At 55.0% G+C, this 18,131-nt stretch overlaps 1 protein-coding gene across 9 annotated transcripts in view; it reads left to right on the plus strand.

The window, feature by feature from the left end:
* The window catches only part of SSBP3 (single stranded DNA binding protein 3), a 163,332-nt gene extending 146,988 nt beyond the window's left edge, over positions 1-16,344 (plus strand). For 7 of the 9 annotated variants that reach the window (XM_060625842.3, XM_060625844.3, XM_060625846.3 and 4 more), the window contains 9 exons: positions 4,862-4,950; positions 5,704-5,752; positions 6,371-6,406; positions 6,934-6,988; positions 8,351-8,421; positions 13,138-13,216; positions 13,468-13,496; positions 13,633-13,734; positions 14,517-16,344. In XM_060625842.3, coding sequence (XP_060481825.1) covers positions 4,862-4,950; positions 5,704-5,752; positions 6,371-6,406; positions 6,934-6,988; positions 8,351-8,421; positions 13,138-13,216; positions 13,468-13,496; positions 13,633-13,734; positions 14,517-14,546 — 540 coding nt within the window. In that variant the 3' untranslated portion in view covers positions 14,547-16,344. The remainder of the gene's footprint in view (positions 1-4,861; positions 4,951-5,703; positions 5,753-6,370; positions 6,407-6,933; positions 6,989-8,350; positions 8,422-13,137; positions 13,217-13,467; positions 13,497-13,632; positions 13,735-14,516) is intronic. The other 2 variants (XM_060625843.3, XM_060625845.3) reach the window with 1 other exon arrangement.
* The last annotated feature ends 1,787 nt before the right edge of the window (positions 16,345-18,131 follow it).

The raw sequence follows: 18,131 nt of genomic DNA on the forward strand, positions 1-18,131 counted from the left end.
GGTAGAGTGCAGTCTGAAATTCCAGAGCCAGAGCTCCCTTAGGGCAACCCAGAACGTCTGCACCAGATGGAGGTAGAAGGGCTAGCCTGGTGTGGGACAGGTTTTGGGGTCAGCCAGGGAGCAGGCACTGCAGAGCCTAGAAGCTTTGGACCCCAAGGCTGAGGGCAGAACCACTATACCTCCTGACCCGGCCCTTTCTGTGTGTCCCCTGAGGGTCCTGTCTTGGTCACTCCCAATGGACAGGAGAGACATGAACTCAGAACCTAGTGCTGGAAAACACGGTTCCAGCCACAGCTCAGCCTGGTTGGGCCTCTGGTCCCTCATCTGCAAAATGGACAGCCTGGTGATCACCTCATGGGGTCCACTGTAGGTTTGGTAGAAACAGCATGAGGTACCTGCAGGGTGTCTCTTCCTAGAACAGGGGCTCAGGGAGGGGGTCCTGCTTCTGCCACAGCCTGGGATCTTAGAAAACAAGGCCAGCCCCTCAGGCAGCCTTTAGTAAGTACCACTGCATGCACAGTGCCGTACTGAGACCAAACACAGAGGTGGGAAACCATCAGCCTGTTATTCCAAGTGGAGAATAAGAGTGCTAATAGCCAGTGACCACTCCAGAACTTTCTGAACAAAGAATAGATACAGTGTAGTCTTGGGGCTACTTTATAGATTTCAAAGCTGGACGGAGTGACATTTGTTCTTTTTGAGCCTGTGTTACATTTTAGCCTGAACGTCACAAAGGAACCAGCACCCCAGGCATCGGCCTGCCCTGTTCCCTGAGCGTGTCAGACAGATTTTACTCTGATTTTGTGAAAGGGCCAGTGCCGAAAAGGAGGTAATATATCCACTTAGTTATAGTCTTTCTTTAAAGAACTGTGTCGGTATCAGATGGGAATGTTCTGGCTAAGTTCTTCAGGAGTGACTTCTGTTGATGTGAGGCTAAATCTGCAAGGGCTGTCGGCCGGGCTCCCGTGGACAGAATGCAAGGCCCCCTCAGAGGTGCTGTGGCTCATACGCCCCGTGGGTACCAATTACCTTCGTTGCTGGTATTCAGGCTGGGGGGTGGAGCCAGCACGGGCTAGCATCAGATCGCCGTCCTAGCTTGTCTGCATTTGAGAAGGTTCAGATGAAGGATAGCCCATGATCTCAGGGACAGTTCTGTGCCACCCAGAAGAAACCGTATCTCCCTGCCGATCCAGGATAGCCCGGCTCTTTGTGGGTACTGCCTGGGGCCCCGGCAAGAGGTGGAAGGATCATAAACCAGGCTAGAGGTGTGAGGGACTGCGTGAGGAGAAAGTGGGGCCACTCGACACTTCCCAACGGGGGGCCCGTACAGGCCCCCCAAACCTCGTGATGAGAGGGAAACGGAGGACAGGCCCCTGCTGCCCAGGAAACTACCCCATCAACCAGTCCTAAAGACTGGAATGTTCTTCCCCTACTTTAAGGTGAAGGTGGCGCTGGGCGGGCTACGGGCAGCACCGAGGAAGAGCCCCTCTGGGAGTTGCAGGAAGAAGGAGCAGGTCCCAGCTCTACCAGCTGCCCAGTGCTTTCCTGTATCCAGGCCTTGATGCCTGACCCAAGGTCCCCAGCAGGGAGGCCCTTCCTTGTTCCTGCAGGGCCTTCTGCCCAGCATCCAAGGTTCCTGAGTGGGGATGAGAGTGAGGGTACAGGAGGAAGGGGACCACCCCCGTGGATGTAGCCAGCCCCATGCTGCCCCGAGGATCCCTCCCAGGCCTCCAGCTGTCCCTGCAGAGCCATGCGGATGGCAGAGAGGGAGGGAGCATCTGGCTGGTGGTCACACCTTGCAGTCCAGTGCTGTGGGCAGGCGGACATTGAGGGAAGAGAACCATTTCTGTGGAGTGTCGGAAACCGTGCTTCCAAGCCCTCTGTGAAAAGGCTGGTGTTTTCCCCAAAGTTGACAGTCAGCCCTGCTTTCACCCCTGACTTACTGTGCACCTTTGAGCAAGTCTTTGGCCGCTCTGGGCCTCCAGCTTGTCATCTTTGAAATGGGAAGGTGTAGGTGGCCCTCCAGGGTCTGGGCCTGTAGGAGGGAGGATCTGGTGGGCAACCCTCCCTTCTCGGGAAGCGCCGGGCTGGCTATTGGGGAGGCTCTGGAAGGTGGGGTAGACGGAGGAACAGCAGCTGGCACACCAGCGCCTCCCCCGAGGGGCCACACGCCACATGTGCGGGCGTGTTTTGGGAGTGAGCGCCTGGCTTGTCCTCTCCCCTCGCCCACTCTGTGCCGCAGCGTCCCAGGCTCCTCCAGCACCCAGGCCAGCCTCTACTGGCCCTGCAGCACCAACTGCTCTCCTGGGCGGGATGCCGCAGGATGCAGCGGTAGCCTCTGGAAGGGATCTCTGGCTGGAAGCTGGCCAGGCCGTACACCGTGGGAGCGTGGGCTGCCTGGGGAGGGGGCAGGCTTCCTGTCCTGCAGCGGTGGAGGCAAGGCCGAGATTCGTGTAGGGGCTTAGGAAGGGCCCTTTAAGACCTGAGGTTCCGTGACGCTTAAGGCGGCATTAAGGGCTTTGGTGTTCGTTCTGCCGCTGACATCCCAAATCAGCACACGCCTCCGAGAGCCGACAGAGAGTGCTTCAAAGCCGCCATTTCATTTGATCCTCCCAGACCTGTAAGGTTGGGGGCCCTCTGTCCCCGTGGTACAGGCGAGGGAGCACAGCGGAGGGTGGCAGCTGTGAAGCCGGGGCCAGGCCACGGGCCTTCAGCCACGGGGTTGCCTTGCACGTAGCCGCGCGAGGGGCCGTCACTTTGCTTGTGTGCCGCAGTGTTTTAATCTTTAAAGCGGACTCGTGATGGGGCCGTTGTCATGACTGAGCCCGCTGTGCGGCCTGGCCCAGAGTGAGCACTGGGGTCACTTGTGCGGTCTGCCCAAAGTCACACATGTATGCCCAGCCTGGGGCTGGCTCTCCCGTGCTCTGACCTGAGATCTGGCTCCGCCTGCCAGCCTGTGCCATTGTCTTTAAAGAGGGCCTGGCTCCTGCACGTTTCCGGAGCTGACTCTGGGGATGTGGGACTGCCTGAGGACCCCTCTGTGGCCACCCTTGTCTCCCTCCTCGATTCTCTGCCACTTGGCCTGGTGCCGCCCCTGTCACTGTCTACACCCCATCTGCATGTGCTCTTAGACTCCAATCCCCTGTCAGGGTGACCAGGCAGAGGAGATGGCCCCACAGCCGGTCCTTGGCTGGAGGACCTGCCACCAGCATGATGTTGGCTCTGAGCTTGTCAGCTCTGGCTCTTGGGCCTCCTGTGCCGTTCCTCTCCCCACCCGCCTTTCACCAGACGTGTGGGGAGAGTGTGGACCTAGAGGGGTTTTTTGGCTTTTTTTAAATGTTTATTTATTTTTGAGAGAGACAGAGCACAAGTGGGAGAGGGGCAGAGAGAGAGGGAGACACAGAATCTGAGGCAGGCTCCAGGCTCCGAGTTGTCAGCATGGAGCCCGATGCAGGGATCAAACTCACAAACTGTGAGAGCATGACCTGAGCCGAAGTCGGACGCTTAACCGACTGAGACACCCAGGTGCCCTTGTAGATCCAGGTTTAAACCCCAGCTGGGTCATTGGCTTCCTGACTTTGGGTGGATCTTTCTCCCCTCAGACCTTCAGTCTCCTGTAAAGTGGGAATAACACTAGTTTCGTGGCAGTGTTAAAAGGACAAGCCAGAGACTGTATGTAAAATGTGTCATGTGCTCAGGTAACACTGGCTGTCCCTTTGCCGTCAAATTTTCACCGACCTTACTTCTTTCAGATTCTACAAAGGCAGAGTTTAACCAGCCCAACCAGCCCAGTTTTACTTCCTGTTCATTTACTCGTTCACTCCTTCATTGATTCAGCACCCAGTCTCTGGCGGCTGGTACGTGGAGTGATGCATGCATGAAAATCATTGAGATATAGTCCCCACCTTCCAAAGGTACTCGGAGCCTAGTGGGAGAGATGGACACGTGGCCACGATCATAGCCCAGTGTGGTACGGGCTGTGGCAGGGGTAGGAGGATTACAAGGCATTTGGGGAGGGACTAAGGTGAAGCAATTAACCCTAAGAGGTGGGCAGGGAAGGCTTCGCAGAGGAGGTGCTCTTTGAGCTGGGTTTGGAGGATGTGTAGGCGCCCAAGTGGAGAAGGGAGGCAAGGTATTTATTTCTTCTGCAAGGAAAATAACACTGAAAGAGGGGTCAGGCGCAGCCCCGATAGGAGGTTCCTGATCCAGGCATTCCTGTGACTCACCGCGCTCTGCCTTGGGGGGTTGTACTGAGCCGAGGTGGGACTCTTCCCTCAGAATTGGTGATTCCCCCTGAGTTTTCTTCCTGCTTCTCCAGCACTGTGCTTGGTGAGGGCCCCACACACTGACACCTGAGTCAGGTGACCTGGGTTGGGGGACAGCGCAGGCATGGGGCAAGGTGGGGGATCTGTACATGCTGGGCCTTGGGGACAGCCATCAGCCAGGCCTTTGCGGGTCCTCTCCCCTTCCACGTTCAGACCCAGCCCCTGCCCCCAGGCTGCTGGCAGTTTCTTCTCCCTCGGAGTTCCTAAAGTGGGCAGGTGTTCACCAGTTGGATCTGTTACGAGTCCGCTCCTTTCCACCCACCTGAAACCCAAGATGAGAGGGCTTACTGGACCTCCACATGCTTTTGAGAGAAACCATCCCGAGACCCCTGAAGATGTGTTTCAAGTTGTGACTGTCCCTCTGTGCTGGCTTGTCATTGTGGCCCCATCCCTCGGCTCCCACCCCCCTCACCTTTTTTAATGAACGTGTAATTTTTTTTCTCATCAAATCCTTTCCACAGACTAATCCTCTTGCTTCTATTCTGTTTGTCTTTCTTCCCCCCTTCCCTCTCCGGTGCCCCTTCTCCTTCTCATAGACTGACCCTTGGTTATCGTTGCAGAATTACGGCAGCGGCATGAGACCACCACCCAACTCCCTCGGCCCCGCCATGCCCGGGATTAACATGTAAGGCAAAAAGGACCTTGCTGGCAGCTCAGAGCCCATGGCTCCCCGACCCTCTGCTGGCCCCCCCAAAGACTCGTGAACAGAGTCATTCTTGGCACCTCTCTGGACCTCAGGCCTCTCATCAGTGGAGCCGGGGATGCTGGCGATAGATACTTGGATAAGAGCTCATATGGTCCCGTATGGGGCTCATCTGTCCTGGGTGTGTTTCTGAGCCTGCTGTGTGGATTAGCCCACCTGCTCCTCATAGCCCGGTGAGGTGGTTATTGCCCCCATTTACAGATGAGGTAACTGAGGCACAGAGAGGTGAAGTAGCTTGCCCCTGCTCACAGGGCTCTTAAGTGACAGGGCCAGGATTTGAACCCCGGTACAATTGGCTGCTGTTGTAGTGCTTGAGTGGTTCTTAACCCCCTTTCGGGGATAGATCCCCATGAGGATCTGTGGGTTCCCTTCCTGGGAAGATGCACATGCAGAGGCAGTTTTATATACTTGACACGTTTTTCATGTAATTTAGAGGAGCTTGTAGATTTCTAGCCGTGGAGCTGCCCATTACTGCCCGAGAACCAGGTGTGTAAGGCCCTAGGGCCGCATGAAGGATTTCCTGTTAGTGATGTCAGCCCTCTAGTTCTGGCGCTTCCGGCACCACCCCCTTGGGGTCAACGACACCTTTTTCATTGTTGCCATCTCTCTCCTCTCTCTCTCTCTGTCTCTCCCCCTCTCCCCGTCTCTCTCCCTCTCCCTCCCTCCCTCTCCCAGGGGCCCGGGAGCTGGCAGACCCTGGCCAAATCCTAACAGTGCTAACTCAGTGAGTACCCACATCGAGTGGGAGGGGTTTCTAGGCTATGGGGTGGTCCTGTCCCCAGGTTGGGGGTATCATGAGAGGCAGGGATGCAGCAAGAGTCCACCTGACGCTTGCCAGCGGGAGCCCCACCTGTAAGTGGAGGCTTGGGAGTAACATTCCCGGGGCCTTCCGGGTTTGGGCCCCGGCCCAGCCCGCTGATGGGCAGAAAGCCTGTGTGAGCTGAGAGCTTGCTCAGAGAGCATTGTCCACACAGAAGCGTCTGGCGATCCTCTCCCACCGGCAGGGCTGGCTTCTAGTGCTCAGGGGAAGGAGCTGGAAAGGGGCTCAGCACAGACAGTCTGGGGAAGAAGGCCAGAGGGGTGGGGAGAAGCTCTCGCTCTCCTGTCCTCTCACACTGGAGGGTCTCCCCTGCCCATGCCCCCTCAGAGCTCCCTGCCAAGGCTCTCGGGATCAGTTCAGTGTAGGCACTGGGCTTTGCTCATACCCCTGGCCCCCTCCTGGGGTGTCCCACAGCCTTTCCTAGCAAGAGGGGGTGGGTCCCCAAGTGGATTTGGAAGCCCAAGGGTACTGAGTATCAGAGGAAGGGACTCTGACACGTGGCTGCCCACCTCTTGTTTTTAGATTCCATACTCCTCCTCATCACCTGGTACCTATGTGGTAAGTGTGTGTGGGTTCGGGGCATTGGGTGTCCAGCCACATGTGACTGAATGTGCAAGAGAACTTCTCCGGGGTCCCTGTTTCTTTCCCTTTCAAAACACACTCCGAGCACAAGTTCTAAACTCTGCTAGAACCTGCTGTCACTGTTCAGGTACCTTCTGGGGGCCCGGAAGTCCCCAAACAAGACCTAGAGTTGGGTCCCCATCTTGGGGGCTGACCAGTGGCCTAGCTGGTTTCCCCCACAGGCCTCTGGTTCCACCAGTCGGCGTGTGAACACATACACGCAGACCCACAGCTGCCTCTGGGTTTGAAGAAAGGCAGTGGGGCAGGGGTGGGGGGGGTGGGGAATCCAAGTCCAGCTCCCTTGGGGCTTAAACACTTGGGCTCTGCTTGAGCTTTAGTGAGAGCGGGATGCCAGTCTGGGCCCTGGAGGAACACTTGACTTTGGTGTGGCCGGAGCTCGGGGGTTTCTCCCGACCTGGGTCATGGCCATGGGTTCCTCACATCAGTTTTTATCTCATCTCCAGGGACCTCCTGGCGGTGGTGGCCCCCCAGGAACACCCATCATGCCTAGTCCTGCAGGTAAGAAGCCTTGGGGAGAGGGTGCCATCGAGAGAGTTAGGGGGTCCTGGAGGGGTCCCAGCGCAGGGCCAAAGCTTACCAACCACCCTTCCTGAGCAGCGTGTCCCCCACCAGGCATGTCAGCATCAGGTGTTTAGGAGGAAGGAGGTCCTTGGTGCCCCTGACCTTCCCTGTGGCCTTAGCAAGGTCACTCCTCCTCTCTGGTTAGAGGGAGAGGCAGGGCAGAGAGCTCCAGGAACGAGGGGGGTCTCACTGTCCTCAGCTCGCACTGGTTGGCAAGCACCCTTTCCCAGCTGTGGATTTGTCTAGATGACTGAAAAGGGGCTTTGGGCTTCTGGCATCCTGGAACCAGGACTCTTAACACCGTGTGTCTTGAGTTCCCAGAGCTCTTGGCTTCTGGTCCTCTATACGGGAGATCTCTTCTCCCTCTTTCTCTGATCAGAAGAGGGCATGCGTGCACACATGTGGGCACACACACACACACACACACACACACACAGCTTCACAGTTGCGTTTCTTTCCCAGCTGAGAATAACATACCACCATCTAGAAGGAATCCCACGGACAGTCTACCCACCCAGAAAATAAAAAGTGAGACATGGTTGGATTTCTGTCCGAGAAAGAAGATGCCTACTCCTGATAGAAACATGTTAGCTGGTTTTCTTAGGAGACTTTCCTAGCTAATTGGGGAGACAGAGGGGTCCCTCTCTCCCCAGACTCCTCGGCTCCCAGTGGCAGGGAAGCTGCTTATCCATAGTCTGGAGCTAGCGGCGGCTGTGATGTTCCGGCCCCCACTCTCGCTCCCTCTTTCTGCTGCTGCATTTTTATGAGCCGCATGACCTACATTCAGACTGGGTCACATTAAACCACTGCATATGTTAATGTGTCTCCAGCCCCATGCTTCCCTCTCCCTCCTGCCCCATCAGCTTGGCAAGGTGGCCCCTGGGTAATTTGTGGCGTTTCTCTTTCCCCAGTTTGATTAAAACCCCTGGGCGGGATTGGGGGAGAGCGCAGCTGGTGGTCTGGCCGTCCCTGCGTGGTCCCTGGCAGGATCTGGGGACCAGGTTGTTTTCGGGTAGGGAGATGAGAATTTGAACCTGCCACCCCCGCTTTGCCACGTCCACACTGCTGTCCACACACCCTGGACTTCTTTGTTCCAGGGTTGAGCAGTTTTCACAGTTGAATTTTCTGTGATTAAAAACTTTGTGAATCTTCATTAAATACAAATTAGCCAGAAAATGGTGGTACTTAGAGGAGATTTTAGGTGATAAAATACAAAAGAATGAGTTCAAGTGCCACGAGTTTGTTTTAATTAAGAAATGAATTAATCACCCCGACTTGTGGGTTTCCACTGTTCTACAGATTCAACAAATTCCAGTGACAACATCTACACAATGATTAATCCGGTGCCGCCTGGAGGCAGCCGGTCCAACGTAAGTCTGCTTTCTAATAATTTACATATCAGATACCATAACAAATCATAATTAACTTCATCAGCTGAGGGGAAAGCAAGTTTAATTGATTTCAACCATTTGTTACCAAAGACGAATAAAATAAACCGTCAGAAAAGCGATTAACTCTTGGGCAAATCGGTTCCCATTCCGCAGCTGGCCGGGGGTGGAGAGGTGCCCTCCCCTCTGGCCAGAGCGGCACACCCAGCCTCACTGTGGGGATCCCTGCCACCCTGAGCGGGGTGTCAGGGAGGGAGAGCACTAGGCTGCGGGTGGACCCGGGTCACTCCCCGCTCCGCCGACCGGCTGTGCCCCCCCCAGGCAGTCAATCACCCTCTGAGGTCTGGAGCTGTGGGTCCCCGAAGCCCATCTGGGGACCTGCCTGCCCTGTGCCTCCAGCCCCTTTGGGAGCCCTGTGACTGCAGCTTCCTGGTCTCTCTTTGGGTCATTGCCTGCCTCCCACCCCCTCCCTTCTTGGCTTCTCCAAGTTCCAGCCCCTCGTAATGTAGGAGCTCCAGTTCCACCTTGTCTGACCCCTGCCCATCCACTCCCTCCCATGGCCTGTGTCCCCTGCTGGATGGCACTTGACTGTGCAGCCATAGCCCGTCCCCTTCTCCCAGCTGGGAGCTCCCCGAGGAGAGGGCCGGTCAGACTCACCTCTGGAGACAGCCCTTCTGCACCAGCTGGGGAGGGGACTCGGACTGGCCTTGCGCTTGGGGAGCCCAGGGTCTGGAAGGGAGGCTGCTATGTGACCAAATCAACAGTCTGGACTGCAGAGCCAGGGGCTCCGGGTGTTGGGGCCCCAGTGGTGTTCTGGCCTTTTGGGGTGCTTCGTTTGGTTCTGTTGGTTTGGTTCCTGATGTGACCCCTGAATCACCCACTGTGCTAAATGCTGTTTGGGAGCTGCCCCATGCTGGACCCTGTACATATTTAATCCTCTGGCAGCCTCTGAAGGGGGGAAGTCTTTGGATCCTCCTGGGTTAGGGAGAGGGACCTAGAGAGGGGTCCCCTAGAGAGGGGTCATGTGACTGAGAAGCGTGGGAACCGCACTCCTTAACCATTGCTCCGCCGTCCCTGTCCCTCTCCTGGGCAGCCAGCACCCCTCCCACCCCAGCCCCATCACCCCTGCTACCCGTTAGGGTGACTGGCCATCAGGTTTTAGCATTAAAAGCTCTATGTCTCAGGAGACGACTTCCCAGGACACACTGTCCTTGGTTTGGGCAGTGGATGCCAAAGGGTGGGTGGAAAAGTGTAAGGCTCTTCCAGCAGCCCAAAAGCCAGGGGACACAGAATCTGAAACAGGCTCCAGGCTCTGAGCTGTCAGCACAGAGCCTGATGTGCGGTTCGAACTCATGAACTGTGATATCATGACCTGAGCTGAAGTCCGATGCTTCACCTACTGAGCCACCCAGGCGCCCCAAGAACATTTTTAAATCAAATATAAGTAATATGTGTTTAGTCAGTCCATTGCATTTAGTTTTTTTAAAAAAAATTAAATTTGTGTGTGTGTGTGTGTATTAATGTTTTATTCTTGAGACAATGAGCATGAGCTCATGCATGAGCGAGGGAAGGGCAGAGAGAGAGCGGGACATAGAATCCGAAGCAGGCTCCAGGCTCTGAGCTGTCAGCACAGAGCCCAATGCAGGGCCCAAACCCAACAACAGGGAGATCATGACCTGAGCTGAAGTCGGACACTCAACAGGTGCCCCAAATTTGTATATTTTAAGAATACATAGTGATATAGCCTGGAAAATTGAAGTAATCCAATAAAGAGTCCAGATAAATTGTTGTTTTTCTCACACAAACCGTTTATTTATTTAACTAGTCCTCTACCAACTGCTGCTGTTAACTAGCCTGACTGGTTTTATTGAAATAATAGCACTTATGTAACAAAATAACGAACACAGAATAAACAAGTGGTGTAGAGACAGCTGTATGTCCCCTGGCAAGTGCGTGAAGTTGGACCACTGCTCCACAGTGAAACCCAGAATCTCTCCAGAGCACTCAACCCTCGACATGCACATCCGCGCTGAAACAATAAAACGTTCCGAAGAAAATATAGGCGTAAATCTTTGTGGCCCAGGTAAAAGCAAAGCCTTCCCAATGACACCAAAAGCACAGGTGACAAAAGAAAAAAGTAGATAAATTGGACTTCATCAAGATTTAAAACTTGCATGCTTCGAAGGAGCTCCATCAAGAAGGTGAAAAACACAGCCCGCGGAGTGGAGAAGATATTTGCAAATCATGAATCTGATACCGGACTTGAATCCAAAATACGCAAAGACCTCTTCAAACTCAGGCACGAAAAACCAGCCCAATTTAAAAAGTGGGCCGACGATCCAAAATAGACTTTCCTGCCAAGATGTACCTGTAGCCAGTAAGCACACAAAGGTGCTCCGCTTCGTGGCCATCGAGGGGATGCATGTGGAAAGCACGAGACAGTGCTGCACACTCACTGGGCTGGCTGTCACCAAGAAACCGTGCCGGCGCGGGTGAGTCCGGGAAGACCCTGGAGTCCTCACACGTGGCTGCGGGGAACATGAAATGATGTGGCTGCTTTGGAAAACAGCGTGGCGGTTCCTCGAAAGCTTAAACAGAATGACCACAGGACCCTGCGATTCCACTGTTGGGTAGGTATCTACCCAAGAGAAATAAAAACCTGTGTCCACATAGTAATCGTCCACCAGCATTCACAGCGGTGTTATTCATAATAGCTAAAAAGTGGGAGCGACGTGCCCGCCGACTGAACGGATAAATAGAACGCAGCCTCTCCGTGTAATGGAACATGATTTGGCCGGAAGAAGGAAAGAAGTACTAACTGATGCCCCAACCCGGACGAACCTCGAAGACCTGCTGAGCGAAGGAACCCAGCCACAGAAGGTCGTATGTGTCCGGAATAGGCAAATCCGTAGACAACAGAGAACAAATTAACGGTTGTCTGGGGCTGGGGGCTGGAGGGGGATGGGGAGTGACCGAACGGGTACAAGGTTTCTTTACGGGGTGATGAGAGAGTTCTAACGTCGATCTGGTGGTGATGGCCGCACACCTGCAGACATGCTAAAAACCACCGAACTGTGTGCTTGCAGTGGGCCAGTTGTACGGTGTGCGAATTCCAGCCCGGTCAAGCGGTTAGAAATAATAATACACGAGAAAACACAAAGTTTTTAAAAGATGCTTATGTTGAAGGCAGAACATGCCGTTGTTTATGACATTAATCGCGTTTGGGGGGCTGTTTTGTCTGATACGACTGTGTCCTGAGTTGGCTCCTTAAAAAGTCCATCACCTCCTCTCACTTGGATGAGTAAGTGTGAAATTTGTTGCCAGATGTCAAAAATGTGCCTCGGTGCCTGTGAGTGGCCCTGGGAAGCCTCTGGGGAGGCGGGAGGCAAGGAGGCCGCCTCTGTGGTACATGTGAGTGGGCGGTGGGCGCGAGGGAGCGGCTGGCACGCTAGCCGCACCCCTGCAATGTGGGCTCCGGCAGCCTGTGCTGCCCCCTGCCTCTGTGCTCACGCAGGACCCCTACCTAGAATGACTTCTGTGGCCTGTCTCCCCCTGCCCAAATTCTGTCCTCAGTTGTTTCGGCCCTCTGCCTCCTCCTCCATGCAGGGGTTCAGATTTCTCTGCCCTGTGGGGTGGTTGGGTGTCCATAACCGTGGACTCCTCTTCCGGGCTGAGGCTCGGCTGTGACTCAACTCTGTGTCCCTCGCCCGTGGCATAGGCCAGATGCCAAACAGTTCTCCTTTCTGCCGTGTCCACCCCTGTGCACCCTGACGTCTGGTCTGCATCACAAGGCCTAGGCTCACCAGACTGGGCTCAGCCATCCCTTCTCAACCATGGGATATGATCTCTGGCCTTTGGTTGCTGCTTTTCTGAGATCATTCAATATACCGCCCCCTCCAGGTCCAAGGCTAGGGGTAGAGCAGATTCCACCTCCGGCCTCTTGAGCTGCCTGCCCTGCCACCACTTCTGCCTGGGGGACTCATCAGTGGCCTTCCTCTACATTGTCCCCAGGAGACAACTCTAGTCCCCCGCCCAGCTTCTCCCCTGACCCCCCAGTCACTCAGTAGACCCAATCTCCTCACCTCACCCATGAAACTCCATTTCTGAGGAATCGCTCAGAGGAGGCTGGTGGGACTCAGGCTCAGGCTGCCCGCGCCCCACTCACCACTCCTCCCATCTCCCGGGGAGGGCGGAACCTCCAGCAAAGAATTTCCCACTCTCTGTGCTTCACATTCCTTACCTGTAAAATGGGGATGAGAGACATTAATACCTTTGGCCCCTGGCTGCGCACAGTCACCTATTTGTGTGTCTGTGTGAGGTTCTGACTGGTGAGTCACACGCTCCGTCCCATGGATAGAGAGAGCCTTATTACGGGGTCCATGACACTTGGCTAGAGAGCTGTCCCAGAACCACACTGTGTAGCCTTGGGCCGGTGTCTTTCCCTCTCTGGGCTTGTTTCCTCATTTGGAGCGTAGGGAGGACACCCCTGCCCTGCCCAATTCCGAGAGCCAAGGGGAGGAACCAGCTCCGGCCTCCTGGCGGCATCAGATAGCCACGCGGTGTGCCCTACGGAGGAGCCCAACCAGATGGAAGCTCCCTGAGGGCACAGCTCCTTTGTAGCTGGGTGTGGGAGCCCGTGAGAGGGGTGCCGAGGGCCTGGGGCCCACTCAGCCACCACGCCCTGTGCTTCTCCCCCAGTTCCCGATGGGTCCAGGTTCGGACGGCCCGATGGGAGGCATGGGCGGCATGGAACCACACCACATGAACGGATCGTTAGGTAAGCGGGCGCCAGCCCCATGGTCATGCTGCACCCCGCGTGACCCTGCCCGAGCAGCCTTCTTTGGCTCAGCCGGGCCTGGTCTACCCCACTGACCTTGGCTGGGCACGTAGGAAGATCCCCAGAGATACAGCCAGGACAGAAGATCGTCTGCACAGAAATAGTGTGGGATTTGGGTGGCTTTGGGGACCTAGCCACGGAAGAACAAACAAGAAACTGAATCCAGGTTTTCCTTCCTTCCTTCCTTCCAGGGTCAGGTGACATAGATGGACTTCCAAAAGTGAGTGTGTGTTCTGTGTGTTCCTCCCTGATCACATCCACTTTGCCCCAGCCCTGAGGCCCCAGAAAGCCTTTCTCCCCATTGGGTGGGCAGGGCTCTGGGGCTCTGGGGCTCACCTCGTCTCTCCTCTCCCCAGAATTCTCCTAACAACATAAGTGGCATTAGCAATCCTCCAGGCACCCCTCGAGACGATGGTGAGCTAGGAGGGAACTTCCTCCACTCCTTCCAGAATGACAATGTAAGTGCTGCATGTATCCCTCCCCCCAGTTTCGTCCCTGGATCATCGTCTTACCTCTGGGGCTGGGGACTAAATTACTTAAGTTGTGGTGCCTGCTGGCGAGGACCAGCCTGGCAGGCTGGTGTCCCAACAGCTGTGCCTCTGGCTTTCACCTTGGTCCTTTTTCTGTACAAAGTGCAGGGCCCTCTCTTCCCCGCCGCATGGCCTCCAACCGCTGCCACCCCGACCACTGCCAGGACCTTCTGGAGGCCTCTACAGGGAGGCACATCGCCTCCCAACACTGATAAAGCTGACCAGGCTGGGAAAGCCCTGGGTTGGGACTCAGGAGGCCTGGGCTCTGGCCCACTGGGCCTCTGAGGGGGTCCACTTCTGTCTGTCCTGGGGAGGAAGGTTCATACCGCTAGAGATTTCCTGGGATCCCCACGCAGAGGGCCTGGCTTCTATTTACATTCTCGTATGAAGAAACAACGTCATGATTCTGAGAACCCCAGACTAGCTCCCCCCAGGACACCCTGGGCGAGCTGCAGGAAAGCAGCTGTGTGGGAAGGGCAGTGTCGGCTGCTTCCTCAGCTGGGAAGAGGGGATTTGAGAAGGGAGAGGGGTGGGATGGAGGGGTGAGTTGTGATAGCAGCCCCCAGAGCTCCCACGATGGGGGGGTGGGCACAGTCTAGTGCTGAGCGGGCAGAGCCCTCGCAGGCTTCCCCACCCAGGCACGCTCCCAGACTGGCCCAATCTAGCCCACACTGGCCCTCATGGCCCTGTCTCTGCTTCTCCCCTTCCAGTATTCTCCAAGCATGACGATGAGCGTGTGATCCCCTCCTCTTCTCCGAGACGCTGAGAGAGCCGGCATTGCAGGCGGGAAGATGCCAGAAATTATGCAAGAAGAAGTGAGGTGTCATTACCCAGGAGCTGGGGGAGGGGCGTCTCCCTGCTCCCCCTCAGCCCCCACCCTCCTCCTCCAGTCCCCCCGACCTGTCCCAATTTTAGTTTCATGCAATAAAAAGGCCGAACTTTTTATTCCATAAAACATGAAGGACAAAACTCAAAATAAAAATATATTTCAAGTCAATGACCAGAAAAATCCCACCCCTTGCCCTTTCCCAAAAGGACCTTTTATGTACATGACACTTTTTTGTTGTTTTTTTTGTTTGGGGTTTTACCGTTACTGGGATTTTTTAATTTGTTTTCAGGGGGGTTTTTTTGGGGGAAAAATTTTTAAAAATGGAAGCTTCTAGCAAGTCCCCCACCCACCCCACCCCAATCAACCTCTTTGCTTTCTTCTTTAAAAAAAAAAAAAAAATAGAAAAAAAGAAAAAAGGACCAAAAAAAAAAAAAAAAAGCCCTGCTGTCTGTCTGTACCCAAGCCCTTCCACCAGGAAAGCTAGTCTAGGTGTGAGATCTCACGCTGTCTTTGTAGCCATCTAAAAATAATAATAATAATAATAAACTGGGCAGTTTACAATCGGTGGTTTCTTTCAAAAGGCCTTTTTTGGAAAGAGACAAGAAAGTCCCCTTTCTCCACTTGGGGTTTTCGGTTTGTGCGGATGGGCAAGCAAGGGGTGGGAACCTGTTTTGTTTTCGCTTGGTTTCTCCCGGCGAGGTGGCCTCAGCAGCTGCACAACTGGGACCCCAGAACCACCCCCTCCCGTATGTGGCCCGAGGGGCCAGACCACCTGACCGCTTTCAGGACTCCGCCACAGCGGAGACTCGCTGTGACCCGGTGGCATGCACTGTGTTCCCAGGACTGCTTCCTCCTCTCTCTCTTCTGGACCTTCCCCTGCCCGGCCTCCCTGCCGCTCCAGCCCTCTCCTCAGCCCCCACCCCAGTCTTCCCAGCGAGAATCCTGCCAGCTGGGTGGTGGCCTGGACGGAGCGCAGTGGGGGAGGCCGCCCCCAACAGGATGGCTATGACCTGGGACATGGCAACCGTGACCCCCGCGTTCTCGCCCCGTGGCCCTGGCTCGCATCGTCCTCGTCGTGTGTGCTCGTGTGTGCGGGCACTGTAGGGCTGGAGTTTGGGTTTCCTTTTGTTTTGGGTTTGTTTTTTTTTTTCTTTCTCTTGATTCTTGCTTCTTTTTCAAAGATGGGAATTGACCAGAATTGCTCTGTATACGCTTGGAACTGGATGGAAAGACTTTGGAATAGCTGTTGGGGGGGCGGGGGACACCAACAACCAAACAGACGTGCTGTTTCCGGTCCTGTTTTTATTTTCAAAAACCGACAAATGCGACAGTGGAGCCTGTCCCCTCCCAGGAGGGGTGACTCATGGCCTCCCTCACCTCACTACCCCCATCGAACCTCTGTGTCTTGCCCTGAAGACACCCGAATTCTTTGTACATTTACAGCCCCTCCTCCCTGCTCCCCTGTAGCTGCTGTTTGTTTTCCTCCCTCCCCTTCCTGATCCATGTATATCATACTATGTGAGATACCATCTGCCTGAAAAAAGACCTTGTGCGGATTATTGGGAACATTGTAGCTGTTTCTGTGTTTTTTCTTACCTTGTAGTCTGGTTCTGAATTAAGAGAGGAAAAAAAAAGTAATTATGATACATTGTAGTTTGTGTACGATATATGTTGATAACGTTTTATTAAAGGGACATCTTTTTTCCGCAGCCCTTCCTGACATGTTTGGGGGCAAACGTGGGTGGGAGTTTATTATACTGATTACAAAATGCGAGGTGGACTGCTTGGGCACAATTTCTATTCCTGGTGCATGACAAGATTTTGTTTTGTGTTCAGGTTGTCCTCCCTGTTTTCCTGGGCATGTGAATTCTGCGTTTTCTGTGCAGAGTTGCAGTGGCCTTTGGGGAAGGTGGGTTGGGAAGGGAGACATCAGTCTCACGTCAAATATTTGGGGGGCACTGCCAGAATGTATTTTTCAGGGAGTAGAAAAGTTTCCTGGTGTTTTCCAAGGAGAATCAGCACTGGCCAGTGCCAGTTGTGGCCCTGAGGGCGGCAGCCACACCTGGCTTTCCCACTCAGGTGGAGTGATTCACTGGTCCTAGGCTGGGGGCCCCACAGAGCTTCAGTTTTGTGTTTTTGTTCTGCTTTCCCTCCAAGGCAAGGGGAAGCCCTTGGAGGATTTTCACAATAGCCTTTCCCAAATGCTGCATCCTGGAAGGTGGTTGGGTGGGGCAAGGTAAGCAGCGGGACAGGGGCATTTGAACATTTAGAAAGTAGGACTTGCTGCTTCCCTTGAGCTCTGGGGACCTTGCTCCAGGCCCGCAGAAAGGGAGGGAGTGTCGTAGGCTCAGTACATCTCTACATGGTCTGACCCTTCCAGACACACATTGCCAATTTCAGATCCTGTCTTTACCGCTACTTACTGTGACCATGGGCGAGTTAGTTTCTACCTGTGCCCTGCTTACCTCATTTATAAACGGGAATAATGGTTTACCTACCTCTTGGGGTTGTTGGGAGGATGAGGTGGCTCTTGTGAAGGGTTTAGACCATGCCTTGCATGTAGTACGAACAGCAGTGTTAGCTATCAGTGGTACTGTTCCTCTATGGGGCGGCAGGGGCGGGGCGGGGGGGGGGGGGCGGGGGCGGGTGCAGAGTCCAAATGGGTGTGATGGGAGGATCTAGAAGCTTGCATTTTGCCCTTCCCTCAGCTTGGAATCAGGTTTCTGGGCTCTTCCTCAGCACAGACACCTTTGAACAACTGGGCAGCCCTCACCGTTGGGAGAGGATACTCAGGCTGGGACTGACCTGCACTCAGAGCTCTGAAGAAGTTTCTGTTCCACCAGCATGGAGCCTCTGCCACGTGCCAACCCAGTGCTGGGCAAAGGAGGTGGTGATGAGCAAGCAGCCACCCATTACCCTTGCCACCACCTGGGATTCCCAGGCAGGACTCGGGCAGGTGGGAGCCACGGTATGGGGGTGCCAAGCTGGAAGCGAACCCAGGTCATGTGGGCCCCGGTAGGGAGGAAAGGGCCCAGCCTGCAGTGGGATCCTGCTTTGCACCTCCCTGCACACCTCTGCTTATAGGGTAAGAACACCAAGCACCTTCCCACACCACCCCTCAGCCTGTGGCCCCCAGCAGCTAGGCTCCTCAAAGCTGGAGCCGACATCCCAAGTGTTCCGTGTCCCCAGAATCGCCAAGCAGGCACCCAGTTTCTCATGGAGTAACCGGATGTTTGTGGAGTAGTCACCCCTGCACCTTCCCCTGCATGCTGTCCCCTATGGGCCCAGGTGGGTGGCCTTCACAACTTCCTGTTTCTGTGGATCCAGAGGCCAACTGCTCTGTCAGTGTCTGCCAGCAAACTGGGAGCTCCTGGAGAACAGAGACCAGGGCTCATTCTGTGTCTCTGGTTCCCAGCACGAGGCCAGGCACACAGCAGGTATTTATAAAATGGGCTGGACTGCCCCTGGAAGAGGTCTGTAGTGGGGAACCTTAGGG

Source organism: Panthera onca, chromosome C1, assembly GCF_046562875.1.
Source record: "Panthera onca isolate mPanOnc1 chromosome C1, mPanOnc1 haplotype 2, whole genome shotgun sequence".
Lineage (NCBI taxonomy): Eukaryota > Metazoa > Chordata > Mammalia > Carnivora > Felidae > Panthera > Panthera onca.